At 41.6% G+C, this 14,803-nt stretch overlaps 1 protein-coding gene across 4 annotated transcripts in view; it reads left to right on the forward strand.

Annotated features, from left to right (window-relative positions):
- Nucleotides 1-14,803, forward strand: part of ELAPOR2 (endosome-lysosome associated apoptosis and autophagy regulator family member 2) — a 177,123-nt gene that overhangs the window by 81,403 nt on the left and 80,917 nt on the right. For 3 of the 4 annotated variants that reach the window (XM_005550345.4, XM_005550346.5, XM_045388684.3), the window contains exon 2: nt 1,401-1,521. The exons of the other annotated variant lie outside the window; for it this stretch is intronic. In XM_005550345.4, coding sequence (XP_005550402.3) covers nt 1,401-1,521 — 121 coding nt within the window. The remainder of the gene's footprint in view (nt 1-1,400; nt 1,522-14,803) is intronic. 4 annotated transcript variants of the gene reach the window in all.

Raw genomic sequence — 14,803 nt, forward strand, 5'->3', positions numbered from 1 at the left:
AAGCAGAAAATGTCTGTATCATCTTAAAGAATATGTAAATTGTCATAAGCAAAATATTTTTAAAAATATTAAAAGTGATACTAGTGAGGGCCCAGAAAGAAAAGAGGAATGTCTCATAAATAAATAAATATTTATTCCAATATTTCCTCCAGGAAATTGGAGGAAAGGTGACCCTTTAATATAGCGGCAGAAAGCTTAGCAAAATTGTGGTCCTATGTTTTTGTGGAAAGCAAAACTTAGAAGATGAGCTTGGATATTTAGCTGAGCAGATTTCCAAGCAAAGTGCCGAAGGAATGGCGTGGGTTCTTCTCGTTGCTTATAGTAATTATGAGAGAAGCAACATGCACTGAGGGAAGAACTGTTAAACAAAAGGGAACCCAGACTTGATGATTTGGGAAATCTCAGCTTATCTAGATTTCAAAAAATGTTAAAATTAGGAGAGTCATTGTTAGCAAAGTGTGCTGTGCAGAGAAGGTCAAGGGCAATGGCCTTCTCATTCCTGATTTCTCCATGGTGATGTGGCTTGATGTTTCTATTCTCACTTGTCATTGACACAGTGAGGGAGGCAAAACTGTGGATGCAGCAGAATAGCCACATGCAGGATATTGAATTGAATAAGTAAGGTATTGAACTGAAAATAATTTGGGGTAGATTTGGAATTTTTCACATTCTTAAAATGCTCCAATAATACTTTGTTTGCGTTCCTCTCAGTTCAAATATCACTTATGTGTAATGTGCTCTGACCAAGGGAGATCATTGTGAGAATTTCAAAACAACTAAAGGCTGGAGAGAGGTGGGTTGGGGGTTGGTTTTAATTTGGCAGTTGTAATTAATGGTCAATTTTAATAGTCTGTAATTGATGGCAGCCTGCTGTGGTACATGTTTATTAAGCCTGGGAGAGCTACTTTAAAAACTTGTAGTCTTTTATTAGTATTTGATGATTAATTTTTACGCCTTCTGTTAGATTTTAAACAGAGTGAGAATTAGGTCAATGGAAATGGTTCTCTTGTTTCTTTCGTTGAAACACATGGGACAATGACAGTAGTCAAATTCCTAGTGTTATTCTGCTCTTTCTCCTACTCACATCTATCAGTTATTCAGAGCTTAAAAAGCCTGCAAGAGATAGGGAAGTGTACTGTAGCTTTTCTGGATGGATGAGGTGAAAGGATAATGGTCACAACCTGACAGCATTGACTGTCCTGTCCTGCATCATCTCCTCAGCACCTACTCTGTGTCTAGCAGCATACCTCTTTGATCAATAAGCTGCTTGGTGTGGGTGGGATGGGGGAGGATCAAGGAGAGGGTACAGCTTGGAAACAGGGGCTTGGGGTGATAGAGAAAGCACAGTTGCCCCGTTAGAATTGGCTCTAACAAAGGCTTGTTTTTGTGATTGTTTGCAGAAAGATTATCACTTTGAATATACGGAATGTGATAGCAGTGGCTCCAGGTGGAGAGTTGCCATTCCAAATTCTGCAGTGGACTGCTCTGGCCTGCCTGACCCAGTGAGAGGCAAAGAATGCAGTATGTTTTGTCTTTTTGACCATTTGTTTTCTTGATTAAACAATTACCTCTTCATATTAGCCCTAGGTGTTAATTATAATGAATGTAGGAGACCTTACAAAAGTGAGCATATGGCATTGATACCTAGCAGAATAAATGCAGCCTTTCTCATCACCAGATGCCCTTATATCTCAAGTCTGTAATGAGACAAAGGCAATATTAAAGAATATTATTATTATTTTTTAAAAATCTATTCTCTTATTTGAAACCATGGGAGGGCAGAGTGGCAGAGTTTCTTATTAATGGATTTGTTCTTATTTTAAAAATGTTTTTATAAAATTAAAAAATTATGTTGAAATACACATAACTTAAAGTTTACCATCATCACCATTTTTAAGTGTCTAGTTCAGGGGCATTAAATATATTCATATTGTTTACTATCATTACCACCATCCATCCACAGAACTCTGTCATCTTGCAATGGATTTTTTTTAGCCATAGAAATAACTTAATTTTTTTTTTTTAGTATAACCTACAGAGAGATTATAGAATTGCTGGATATCACATTCAACAGCTTGTCTTTTGGGAGTTAAACAGGTTTGAAGTACAACATTATAAATTAACAGAGAAATATGAAATACATGTAAATTTATTTTCATTTAAAACTTTACTTTTAAAAATCCTTTAATTTAGTGAGTTAGGGGTTCTTGCAGCAAAATAGTCGAGGGGGTGGACTAAAGTTCGAAGCTGGAAATAAAAGAGAGGGAATGTATTTGGGTTTTCCTGCAGTCTTCCAGGTAATATTCTTAAAAGCTCAGTTTTTCTGTTCCCAAATAAAAGATCAGGTAAGCAAATTGTTAAGTGGATAACTAATTTCTTCCTATTCATAGAGAGCATTCCTCTGTTACTAGCTGGAGGAGTTTTTAGCATAATTTGTAGATTTACTGATAAAAGGGAAACTGCAATAATCTTATGAGGAAAGTCAGGGGAAAATACCATTATTTCCTGGTGAATGATATTAATGAGTGAATTCAGGGAGAACCTGAGAGGCCCTCAAGTGGGCAGGTGAAGGCTTCAGTGTAGCAACAGTCTTAAAAGACAAGAGGGTCTGTATAGAAGAAGCTGCTACAAGACTGAGGTGTGTGAAACCACTAGTGCAGAGGGCAGATGAGCTCTCAGTGACAGAGCAATGTGGTTGAAAGGGAAACAGAGCCTGAATCATACCTATGTAATTAGCCCATTGTGAATTTGCTTCAGTCACTTGCCTAGAAAAATCTATATATCATTTACCTATGTTTACTTTTCATTTGTGGGCTAATTCCTTGGTTTCCTTGTAAACAGCCCTATTCAGGTGGACCGCCTAACCATTTTGAATGCCAACTTCATATCTAGGTGGTATGGTGGTCTTGGCTAGCGCTGGCTTTTGAGAACTGATCGTTAGCTGGAAATGGGCCACTGTGGAGTATTGTACCCATAAAAACTAGCGAACACTACAAATTGAGGGTCTCCCTTCCCTTGGGAGCTGGATTTTAAATACTTATCAGCATAGCACTGATTACATTTGTTGGCTAAGGGTCAACTCTGTTACAGAATTGATGCCTGCATAGGAATTAGTTTTAATTAAATGTTGCCAGAGACATTTTTGCTCATTATATACGGTAAGGTTCCACAGATAACATTTTGAATCTGACACTCTAGCAAGCACTTCTGTGAAAATTCTGACTACTAATCAGGTCACTATTAGTTATTACTTACCTTAAAAATGATTCTTGCTTTAAAAATGATAATACTTTTGTGATAATACTTCAAAAATAATAATACTTTTGGCTGGTATATTTTTTATCTTTGTATTTTGTCTGAAATCTGAATTTCCATGTATTCCTGTATAGTATACTTACATTTGATCTGGAATTTGTCAGTCTGGCCTTAGATCTGTGAACATTTGCTTGTGTTAAAGACAAATTGTTTTAAAACTCACAAGTAAGTTAATAGGCTTAAGCAACTTAGAAGCACAATTCATAACTTTAACTGTGTCACTTAAACTAGTCATTAGTGTTTGGCTGCTGAAGGCAGTATCATAGTAACTGGATATTTCTTCAGGAGCTTAGATTTTCTATTGCTAACAATAACTACCATTTCTCAAGTACTGATTATGTGCCAAACATTGTGCTTGGAGCTTTATGTCATTATCCCATTGTATCCTTACAACAGCCCTCTCAGATAACTAGGATCAGTGTTTCCATTTTATTAAAAAGGAAACTCAGACTTAAAGTGGTGAAGTAATTTACTTTATGTCATATAGCCCAGACGTGGCAGGTCTAGGATTCAAAAACAGACATGTCTGATTCTAGAGCCTGTGTCTTACCCACTGAGTTTTTCACTCGCGTCCATGTGAAGAGACCACCAAACAGGCTTTGTGTGAGCAACATGGCTGTTTATTTCACCTGGGTGCAGGCGAGCTAAGTCCGAAAAGAGAGTCAGTGAAGGGAGATGGGGTGGGGCCATTTTATAGGATTTGGGTAGGTAAAGGAAAATTACAGTCAAAGGGGGTTGTTCTCTGGCAGGCGGGGTGGGGGTCACAAGGTGCTCAGTGAGGGAGCTTTTGAGCCAGGAAGAGCCAGGAAAAGGAATTTCACAAGGTAATGTCATCAGTTAAGACAGGAACAGACCATTTTCACTTCTTTTGTGGTGGAATGTCATCAGTTAAGGCAGGAACTGGCCATCTGGATGTGTACCTACAGGTCACAGGGGATATGATGGCTTAACTTTGGCTCAGAGGCCTGACATTCCTGTCTTCTTATTTAGAAGAAGTCTTCTTATTTATTCTCTTAATAAGAGAAATAAAACAAAATAGTGTTGAAGTGTTGGGGCGGCGAAAATTTTTTGGGGGTGGTATGGAGAGATAATGGGCGATGTTTCTCAGGGCTGCTTCAACAGGGATTAGGGGTGGCAGGGGAACCCAGAGTGGGAAAGATTAAGCTGAAGGAAGATTTTGTGGTAAGAGGCAATATGGTGGGGTTTTTAGAAGGAGTATTTGTCATATGGAATGATTGGTGATGGCCTGGATGCGGCTTTGTATGAATTGAAAAACTAAGCAGAAGACACAGGTCTGAATAAGAGGAGAAAGACAGGTATTAAAGGACTAAGAATTGGGAGGACCTGGGACATCTAATTAGACAGTGTCTAAGGAGGTTCAGCATAGCCTTGCCAGCAAAGATTATTTATGTACTTTAAGAGGGAGTTAAGAGTGGTGGTTCGGGGATAGCACTAGGAGATATCAGCTGTGATGGCTTGGAGAAACAGTGTAAACTGGCAGTATAAACGAGCAGGGCATTTATGAGTCGTTGAGAACAGTGAATAGGAGTATGACTAGACAGAAGATGGTAGGGATGACATGTTTTTGGGGCACAGTCTAGGTTGGTCTGGTGTCTGGAATGAGACTGGGGCTTAATAAAAAGGAACGTCTATACAAGAGCTTAAATGGGCTGTACCCTGTAGCATTCTCAGGACAGGCCTGAATTCTGAGAAGGGCAAGTGGTAAAAGTATTGTCCAGTCCTTTTTAAGTTGGTGGTTGAGCTTGGTGAGGTGTGTTTTTAAAAGACCATTAGTCTGTTCTACCTTTCTTGAAGATTGAGGACCGTAAGGGGTATGAAGGTCTTACTGAATACCAAGAGCCTGAAAAACTGCTTGGGTGATTTGACTAGTAAAGGCCGGTCCGCTATCAGACTGTATAGAGTTGGGAAGGCCAAACTGAGGAATTATGTTTGACAGAAGGGAAGAAATTACCGTGGTGGCCTTCTCAGACCTTGTAGGAAAGCCCTCTACCTATCCAGTGAAAGTGTCTACCCAGACTAAGAGGAATTTAATTTTTTGACTCTGGACATGTGAATAAAGTCAGTTTGCCAGTCCTGGGCAGGGGCAAATCCCAGAGCTTGATGTGTAGGAAAGGGAGGGGCCCTGAACAATCCCTGAGGGGTAGTAGAATAGCAGATGGAACACTGTGAAGTGATTTCCTTGAGGATAGATTTCCATGATGGAAAGGAAATGAGAGGTTCTAAGAGACAGGCTAGCGGCTTGTAACCTACATGGGAGAGGTTTGAAATGACGACAGAATAGAATGGGCCTGTGAGGCTGGAAGAACCATTTGTCTTGTGTGGGAAGAGATTGATAGGTAGAAGTTTCAGCGGGGCAGTAGGTAGGAGTGACCAACGTGAAGGAGAAAAACTGGCCGTGAGGGACAGAATTTGGAATGCTAGCTGCTTGTCTAGCCACCTTATCAGAATAAGCGTTGCCTAGAGCAATGGGATCTGATGCCTTTTGATGGCCTTTGCAGCGAATGACCCCAGTTTCCTTTGGAAGTAAAGTGGCCTTGAACAGAGTTTTTATTAAAGAGGCATTAATGATGGAGGACCCTTGCTGGTGAGGAAACCTCTTTCAGCCTATATAACAGCATGGCGGTGCAGAATATGGAAGGCATATTTAGAGTCAGCATAAATATTGACACGTAGTCCTTTTGTAAGAGGGAGGGCCTGAGTTAAGGCAACTAGTTCAGCTTGCTGAGAGGTAGTGGAGAGGGGCAGAGCCGTAGCCTCAATGACAGGTGTGGAAGATACTATAGCATAGCCAGCAAACAGGAAAGAAGGAAATACGGGGAAATGGGGTGAATGTCAGGTGGATCAGAGAGATACAGTCATGGGGGTCAGGTGTGGTATTTGGAATAATGTGGAAGGCTGGATTGAAGTCTGGGCCAGGAACAATGGTAATTGTGGGAGACTCAACAAAGAGTGAGTATAGCTGAAGGAGCCGGGGAGCAGAAAGTATATGCATCACATGGGAAGAAGAAAATAGATTTTGGAGGTTATGAGAACTGTAGAGAGTGAATTGAGCACAGTTTGCGATTTTTAGGGCCTCTAAAAATATTAAAGCAGCAGCAACCACTGCATGCAGACATGAGGGCTAGGCTAAAACAGTAAGGTCAAGTTGTTTGGACAGAAAGGCTACAGGGCATGATCCCAGCTCTGTGTAAGAATTCTGACCATACTAACTATGCCTAGGAAGGAAAGGAGTTGTTGTTTTGTAGAAGGGATTGGGGTTTGGAAGATTAGTTGGACACAATCAGCAGGGAGATCACATGTGTTTTTATAAGAATTATGCTGAGGCCAGGCGCAGTGGCTCAAGCCTGTAATCCCAGCACTTTGGGAGGCCGAGACGGGTGGATCACGAGGTCAGGAGATCGAGACCATCCTGGCTAATACGGTGAAACCCCGTCTCTACTAAAAAATACAAAAAACTAGCCGGGCGAGGTGGCGGGCGCCTGTAGTCCTAGCTACTCGGGAGGCTGAGGCAGGAGAATGGCGTAAACCCAGGAGGTGGAGCTTGCAGTGAGCTGAGATCCGGCCACTGTACTCCAGCCCGGGCGACAGAGCAAGACTCTGTCTCAAAAAAAAAAAAAAAAAAAAAAAAAAAAAAAATTATGCTGAGATAGGTAACAGATGAGGAAGAAATTTGGGCTTGACTGAAGTAATGGGGGCTGTCTGTGAAGCCTTGTGACAGTACAGCCCAGGTAATTTGCTGAGCCTGATGGGTGTCAGGGTCAGTCCAAGTGAAAGTGAAGAGAGGCTGCGATGAAGGGTGCAAAGGAATAGTAAAGAAAGCATCTTTGAGATCCAGAACAGAATAATGGGTTGTGGAGGGAGGTATTGAGGATAGGAGAGTATATAGGTTTGGCACCACAGGGTGGACAGGCAAGACAATTTGGTTGATAAGGTGCAGATCCTGAACTAACCTGTAAGGCTTGTCTGGGTCTAGGACAGGTAAAATCGGGGAATTGTAAAGAGAGTTTATATGTTTTAGAAGCCCATGCTGTAGCAGGTGAGTGAAAACAGGCTTTAATCCTTTGAAAGCGTGCTGTGGGATGGGATATTGGCATTGAGCAGGGTAAGGGTGATTAGGTTTTAATGGGATGGTAATGGGAATGTGATCGGTTGCCAGGGAGGGAGTAGAGATGTCCTATACTTGTGGGTTAAGGTGGGGGGATACGAGAGGAAGATGAAAAGGAGGCTTTGGGTTGGGAGGAAGGGTGGCAATGAGATGTGGCTGTAGCCCAGGAATAGTCAGGGAAGCAGATAATTTGGTTAAAATGTCTCGGCCTAATAAGGGAACTGGGCAGGTAGGGATAACTAAAAAAGAGTGCATAAAAGAATGTTATCCAAGTTGGCACCAGAGTTGGGGAGTTTTAAGAGGTTTAGAAACTTGGACGTCAATACCCACAACAGTTATCGGGGCAAGGGAAACAGGCCCTTTGAAAAGAATGTAATGTGGAGTGGGTAGCCTCCGTATTGATTAAGAAGGGGACGGACTTACCCTCCACTGTGAGAGTTACCTAGAGTGTCTGTGATGGTCCTGAAGGCTTCTGAGGCGATGGGGGCAGTGTCAGTCTTCAGCTGCTAAGCTGAGAAGATCTGGGAAGGAGTCAGAGAGCCTTGGGCTAGAGTTCCAGGGGCTCTGGGCGTGGCTGCTGGGCGAGTTGAACAGTCTAATTTTCTGTGGGGTCCTGCACAGATGGGAGACAGCTTAGGAGGAATCCCAGGCTGCGGACATTCCTTGGCCCAGTGGCCAGATTTCCGGCACTTGTAGCAAGCTCCTGGGGGAGGAGGTTCTGGAGGAACCCCTGGCAGCTGTGGTTCAGGAGTTTGGAGTTCTCGTGTGCTGGAGATGTGGCTGCGGTTTCTCTCACAGTGGAGGCAAGGAATTGCAACTCAGAAATATGTTGCTACTTGGCTGCCTCTACTGTGTTATTGTACACCTTGAAGGCGAGGTTAATTAAGTCCTGTTGTGGGGTATGAGGGCCAGAATTTAATTTTTGGAGCTTTATTTAATGTCAGGAGCAGATTGGATAATAAAATAAAATGCATATTGAGAATAAGACAGCCTTCTGACCTTTCAGGGTCTAGGGCTATAAAGCGTCTCAGGGTTGCTGCTAAATGGGCCATGAACTGGGCTGGGTTTTTCATATTTGATGAAAAAGAGCCTAAATGCTAACTAATTTGGGAGAGGTTGAATAAAGTAAAAGGAGCATTAACCTCGGCTATGCCTTTAGCTCCAGCCACGTTTTTAAGAGGAAATTGCTGGGCAGGTGGCGGAGGGCTAGTCGTGGAACAAAACTGTAAGCCGGACTGGGTGTGAGGAGGGGAGGTGGTAAAAGGATTATAGGGTGGAGGAGCAGAGGCTGAGGAAGCATTGGGATGTAGCTCAGCCTGGTGAGGAGGGGAGAGGTCAGATGGGTCTGTAGAAAAGGAAGATTAGAAAGACTCAGCAACGGCGGGGCGCGGTGGCTCAAGCCTGTAATCCCAGCACTTTGTGAGGCCGAGATGGGGGGATCATAAGGTCAGGAGATCGAGACCATCCTGGCTAACCTGGTGAAACCCCGTCTCTACTAAAAAGTACAAAAAACTAGCCGGGCGAGGTGGCGGGCGCCTGTAGTCCCAGCTACTCGGGAGGTTGAGGCAGGAGAATGGCGTAGACGCGGGAGGCGGAGCTTGCAGTGCGCTGAGATCCGGCCACTGCACGCCAGCCTGGGCGACAGAGCGAGACTCCGTCTCAAAAAAAAAAAAAAAAAAAGAAAGACTCAGCGACGCTTGGGGTTGGGACTGAGGGGACAGGCGGGAGGGAAAGAAGGAAGATTTGGGACAAGTTGCATTGGGAACAGAGACTAGGGAGGGATTGATGTGTAAAAGAATGCCTGGACGTTAGGTACCTCAGACTGTTTGTCCATTTTATGACAAGAATTATTTAGATCTTGTAGGATGGAAAAATCGAAAGTGCCATTTTCTGGCTATTTGGAACCACTGTCGAGTTTGTATTGGTGTCAAGCGGCATTGTAGAAGAAAATAAGGCGTTTAGGTTTTAGGTCAGGTGTGAGTTGAAAAGGTTTTAAGTTCTTGAGAACACAGGCTAAGGGAGAAGGAGGAATGGAGGGTGGAAGGTTACCCATAGTGAAGGAGGCAAGCCTAGAGAAAAGAGAGAGCAGAGACATGGAGAGAAGGAGTGGGGCGTGCTTGCCCCCCAGGAAAGTGGAGAAGGGGTAGAGACATGGAGATAAGGGGTTGGGGGGTTCTTGCCCTCCAGAAAAGTGGGAAAGGGGTAGAGACACGGAGATAAGTGGTTGGGGGGTTCTTGCCCCCCAGAAAAGCGGAGAAAGGGTAGAGATAGGGAGAGAAGGGGTTGGGGGGTTCTTGCCCCCCCAGAAAAGTGGTGCTGGCCGCTCAGGGTGAAGGACCAAGGCAGGTGTCCCTGTGTGGTCAGACACCTCTGATATGTGGGTGAACAATCAGGCAAGTGTCCCCACGTGATTAAACACCAAGGGAAGACTGTCTTCCTGGTCCGTGACCAGCGCCAGAGTTTTGGGTCCAGGATAAAATGTGTCTCCGGTCTCTAGGAGAAAAGGAAAGGAACTGAAATTAAGAGAAGAGAGAGATTGAAGTGTGGCACCAAGATTGAAAGGAGAAAGAGGTTGAGGGATAGTGAGAGAGGTTAGAGAAGAGAGTAAAAAGAGGCTGCTTACCTGATTTAAAATTGGTGTGATGTTCCTTGGGCGAGTTGGTCTGAGGACCTGAGGTCGCAGGTGGATCTTTCTCATGGAGCAAAGAGCAGGAAGACAGGGGATTGATCTCCAAAGGGAGGTCCTCCGATCCAAGTCACGGCACCAAATTTCACTCGCGTCCGTGTGAAGAGACCACCAAACAGGCTTTGTATGAGCAACATGGCTGTTTATTTCACCTGGGTGCAGGTGGGCTGAGTCCAAAAAGAGAGTCAGAGAAGGGAGATAGGGGTGGGACTGTTTTGTAGGATTTGGGTAGGTAAAGGAAAATTACAGTCAAAGGGGGTTGTTCTCTGGTGGGTAGGGGTGGGGGTCACAAGGTGCTCAGTGGGGGAGCTTTTGAGCCAGGAAGAGCCAGGAAAAGGAATTTCACAAGGTAATGTCATCAGTTAAGGCAGGAACAGGCCATTTTCACTTCTTTTGTGGTGGAATGTCATCAGTTAAGGCAGGAACTGGCCATCTGGATGTGTACCTACAGGTCACAGGGGATATGATGGCTTAGCTTTGGCTCAGAGGCCTGACAGGGTTAACTTGCCACTTGAAGATGGCAGCCTGGAGAAACTTCCAGGTCTGCATAAGGGTGACATAAAACTCAGTGGTGGACCCACCAATTGATTCATACAGAAAAAGAAAATTAAGTAGTGGAACACAGCAGCTTAAAGTAAGTGAAGAATATTTAGGAGAGTGATTGTGTGCAACATGATTTACACAGATCTTAATGTCTCAAAATAAAATGAAACCCAGAATTTGACCTTTGTGGGAATTGTTAAAAATTCTTTAAAATGTAATTGGGTATCTCTTTTCTTCTTTCTCAGGAAGAAGCAGTGGGGGAGGCCTTTCCTGAGGAAAGGGATTATAGGAATGTTTATGAAGCAGTTGTAAATTTTTTCAGAGAATTGATTGGCAAGCTATATTATACATTTGTTTTTTAACGATTACATAAGATCTGGCTGCAAGGCTCCTCTGAATGAAGTTAATGAGAAGTCAAGTATCAGTTTTTGTTGTTCCAGAACCCTGGGGTATATGTGACTCTGAAGCTTACAGGGCTCAGGAAATAGAATGAAGAGGCTTCTGGTTGTTAATTGACACTGATCCCCATTGTCCTTTTGTCCTCTCTGCTGTGGAGAACTCATCAGTTGCTCTGGCAGGCCACTGAGATGATCTCATCTCTCTCCTCTCTGCTAGCTCCAGGCTCAGCCATGGGAAACATTGGCACTTCTCTCAAGGCTGTGGTGCCAAGAGTTTAGCATCTGTGGGCATCATCCATCATTCAAGGTCTTGCAAGTAGCATGCCGTTTCTGAACCACAACACTCTTTGTTTTAATCTCAAACCAAAGGGATATAACCCCTGTTCCAATCCATCTCTTCTTCACTGTTGGGTCATTCTCCTCATTTATTCTTGAAGAACAATGGCTTCTAAAATCTTTCCTTGAACCTCTCAGGTTCATTGGATGTTCTTAGATCATCAGAGAGGATAGAGCGGTTTCCTGGGCTATGTTCTCTCTTTCTTTCTCATTTGGGACAAAGCCCTTTTGCTTCAAACCAAGCCTTAGAAATAAAGGTCTGATCTGGGATACAAGTAGGGAGAGAGTTCCTTTACATATTTTTCCGACAAGTCTGGAACTCTGAAGCGGAAATAAACATAATACATTTCTTCCTTTTATATTCTCACATTTATTTGGGGAGTCTATCTCTTCAATTGCTTATTCTTTAAAATATATCTGAGTCCATGATTTCAGGTACAACCTTAGTATACCATGTTCTTTTCCTATTTTTTCCATTGATTTGTTCTTCAGCTATATAACACATCACTTTCTAAATGAAGATGACTAAGATATCTTTAATTTCATTTGGTAGGAAAGCATCAGATCAGTCATAGTCTTAGGGACTTTGTTTAATCTTGTGCTTCAGTATTTAGAAAATGTGAATCAATAATTCATATGAAGTAATACATAAATATAAATGTATATAGAAGTGTATATATGTGTGTATAATGTGTTGTATATATGTGTGCATAGTTTATTTTTGTATTTCTCATACAGAGTATAGTAAATTAATGTGGCTTCAAACATGACTTTTATATATTTATGCATATAAATGTTTATAGTCTAGTATTTGAATAATTGGTTATAAACTTCTAATATTTAGTTGCTTTAGATAAAACAGTGCTATATGCAGACAAGTAAAAAAATTGAATACAGACTTTTTTTTCCTCAAATCTATTGGTATAACCCATATTTAATGGACCTTAAGAAATAAGCAGACTTACACTATCTGCACAAAATAGACTTTAAGTCAAAAACTGTCACAAGGAACAAGGAAGTTTGATTACATAATGATAAAAGGGTCAACTCAACATGAAGAGAGAATTAATTATTAATATATATGCACTCAACATCAGAGTATCTAAATATGTAAAGCAAGCATTGGCAGTTCTGAAGGGAAAAATAGACTGTAATACGATAACAGTAGGAGAATAAAATATCCCACTTACGATAATGGACAGATCATGTAGACAGAAAAATCAGTAAAGAAAGCAGGCCAGGTGCGGTGGTTCACACCTGTAATCCCAGTGCTTTGGGAGGCCGAGGCGGGTGGATCATGAGGTCAGGAGTTCCAGACCAGCCTGGCCAACATGGTAAAACATGGTAAAACCCTGTCTTGACTAAAAATACAAAAGATTAGCCAGATGTGGTGGCATGCACCTGTAGTCCCAGCTACTTGGGAGGCTGAGGCAGGAGAATTGCTTGAACCTGGGAGGCAGAGGTTGCAGTGAGCTGAGACTATGCCATTGTATTCCAGCCTGGGTGACAGAGTGAGACTCCATCGCAAAAACAAACAAACAAACAAAAACAAAACCAGCAGACTTAAACAGCTTTATAGACCAAATGAACCTAACAGGTATGCATAGAACATTCCACCTAAAACTAGCAGAATGCGTGTTCTTTTAAAACACATGAAACATTCTCCAGGATAAATCATATACTAGGTCACAAAATGATTCTTAACAAATTTAAGAAGACTGAAATCATTCCAAATATTTTTTTCTGACTACAGTGGAGTAAAACCAGAAATCAACAACAAAAGGAAAATGGGACAGTTGATAAATACATGAAAATTAAACCACACTCTTAAACAACCATAGGGTCAAAGAAAAAATCATAGGGAAATTAGAAAATATTTTGAGACAAATGAAAATGGAAACAAAAAAATACTGAAACTTATTTGATGCAGCAAAAGCAGTTTATAGCATAAGTACCTACATTAAGAAAAGACATATTTCAAGCAGCCTAACATTACAAGTCAAGGAACTAGCAAAAGAATAAACTGCTAAGCTAAAAACTGGCCTAAGGAGGGAAAAAGTAAAGATTAGAGCAAAATATAGCAAACTGAATTTAATAGCACATTAAAAGAATAATATGTCATGACCAAGTGGGATTTATCATTGGGATTCAAGAATGAGTTAACATATGCAGCTCAATCAATGTGATATACCACATAATTAGGATGAAAGACAAAAGTCACATGATCATCTCAATAGATGCAGAAAAAACATTTGACAAAATTCAGTACTCTTTTATGATACAAACTCTTAACATTAGACATAGAAGGAAATTACCTCAACACAGTAAAGGCCACATAGGACAAGCACATAGCTAATATTATACTCAGTTTTGAAAAATGGAAAGCTTTTTTTTCTAAGATCAGGCATAAGGCAAGGAGCCTGTTGACCTTCACCACTTCTATTCGACATAATGCTGAAGGTCCTAGCCAAAGCAATTAGGCAAGAAAAAGAAATAAAATGCGTACACATCAGAAAGGAAGGAGCAAAATTATTTCTGTCTGCAGATCTTATGTGTAGAAAACCCTAGAGACTCCATACACATACACAAAAACCTGTTAGAACTAGTAAATAAAGTCAGCAAAGCTATAAGATACAAAATAAATTTTAAACAGTTGCATTTCTGTACACTAATAATGAACTATCTGAAGAGAAATCAAGAAAACAATCCTATGTATAATAGCATCAAAAAAATGAAATACTTAAGAATAAACTTAAACAAGGAGGTGACAGACTTGTGCATTGAAAATGGTAAACGCTGATTAAAGAAAGCAGACTCAAATAAATGGAAAGTCATCCCATGCTCATAGATTGGAAAACTTAGTATTATTAAAATATTCTTACTACCCAAAGTCATCTGCAGATTTAATGCGATCTCTATTAAAATCTCAAGAATCTCTAGAAATATAAAAATAAATCCTAAACTCATATGGAATCACAAAAGATTCTGAATAGCCAAAGCAATTTTGAGCAAAAAGAACAAAGCTGGAAGCATCACACTTCCTGAGCCATGTATGTTAATTCTCTGAGGCTCTCTGAGGTGAATTCTGAAGGAAGAAGTTCTTTAACCTGATGCAAGCGACATTCCAGATGTTGGAAACAGGATGAAGGTGCCAAGTGGAGCAGCATCTGGTTTTCCTGGGTGCTCTGTGAGATCTGGATGGCTGGCACTCAGGGAGAATGTGGGAAGGGCCAGAGATTCTGGCAACTCAATTGGCCGACTCCTCTCTGTCCTACCAAGGACTCTGGACTTTGACCTGGAGACAGCCATTCACAGGTGGTTAAGGGGGTTAAATGAGGTGATAAAATGTGATCTACAGTCCTGGAATCATAATTATATAATAATATAGCAACAGTAATA

Source organism: Macaca fascicularis, chromosome 3, assembly GCF_037993035.2.
Source record: "Macaca fascicularis isolate 582-1 chromosome 3, T2T-MFA8v1.1".
NCBI classification, from domain to species: domain Eukaryota; kingdom Metazoa; phylum Chordata; class Mammalia; order Primates; family Cercopithecidae; genus Macaca; species Macaca fascicularis.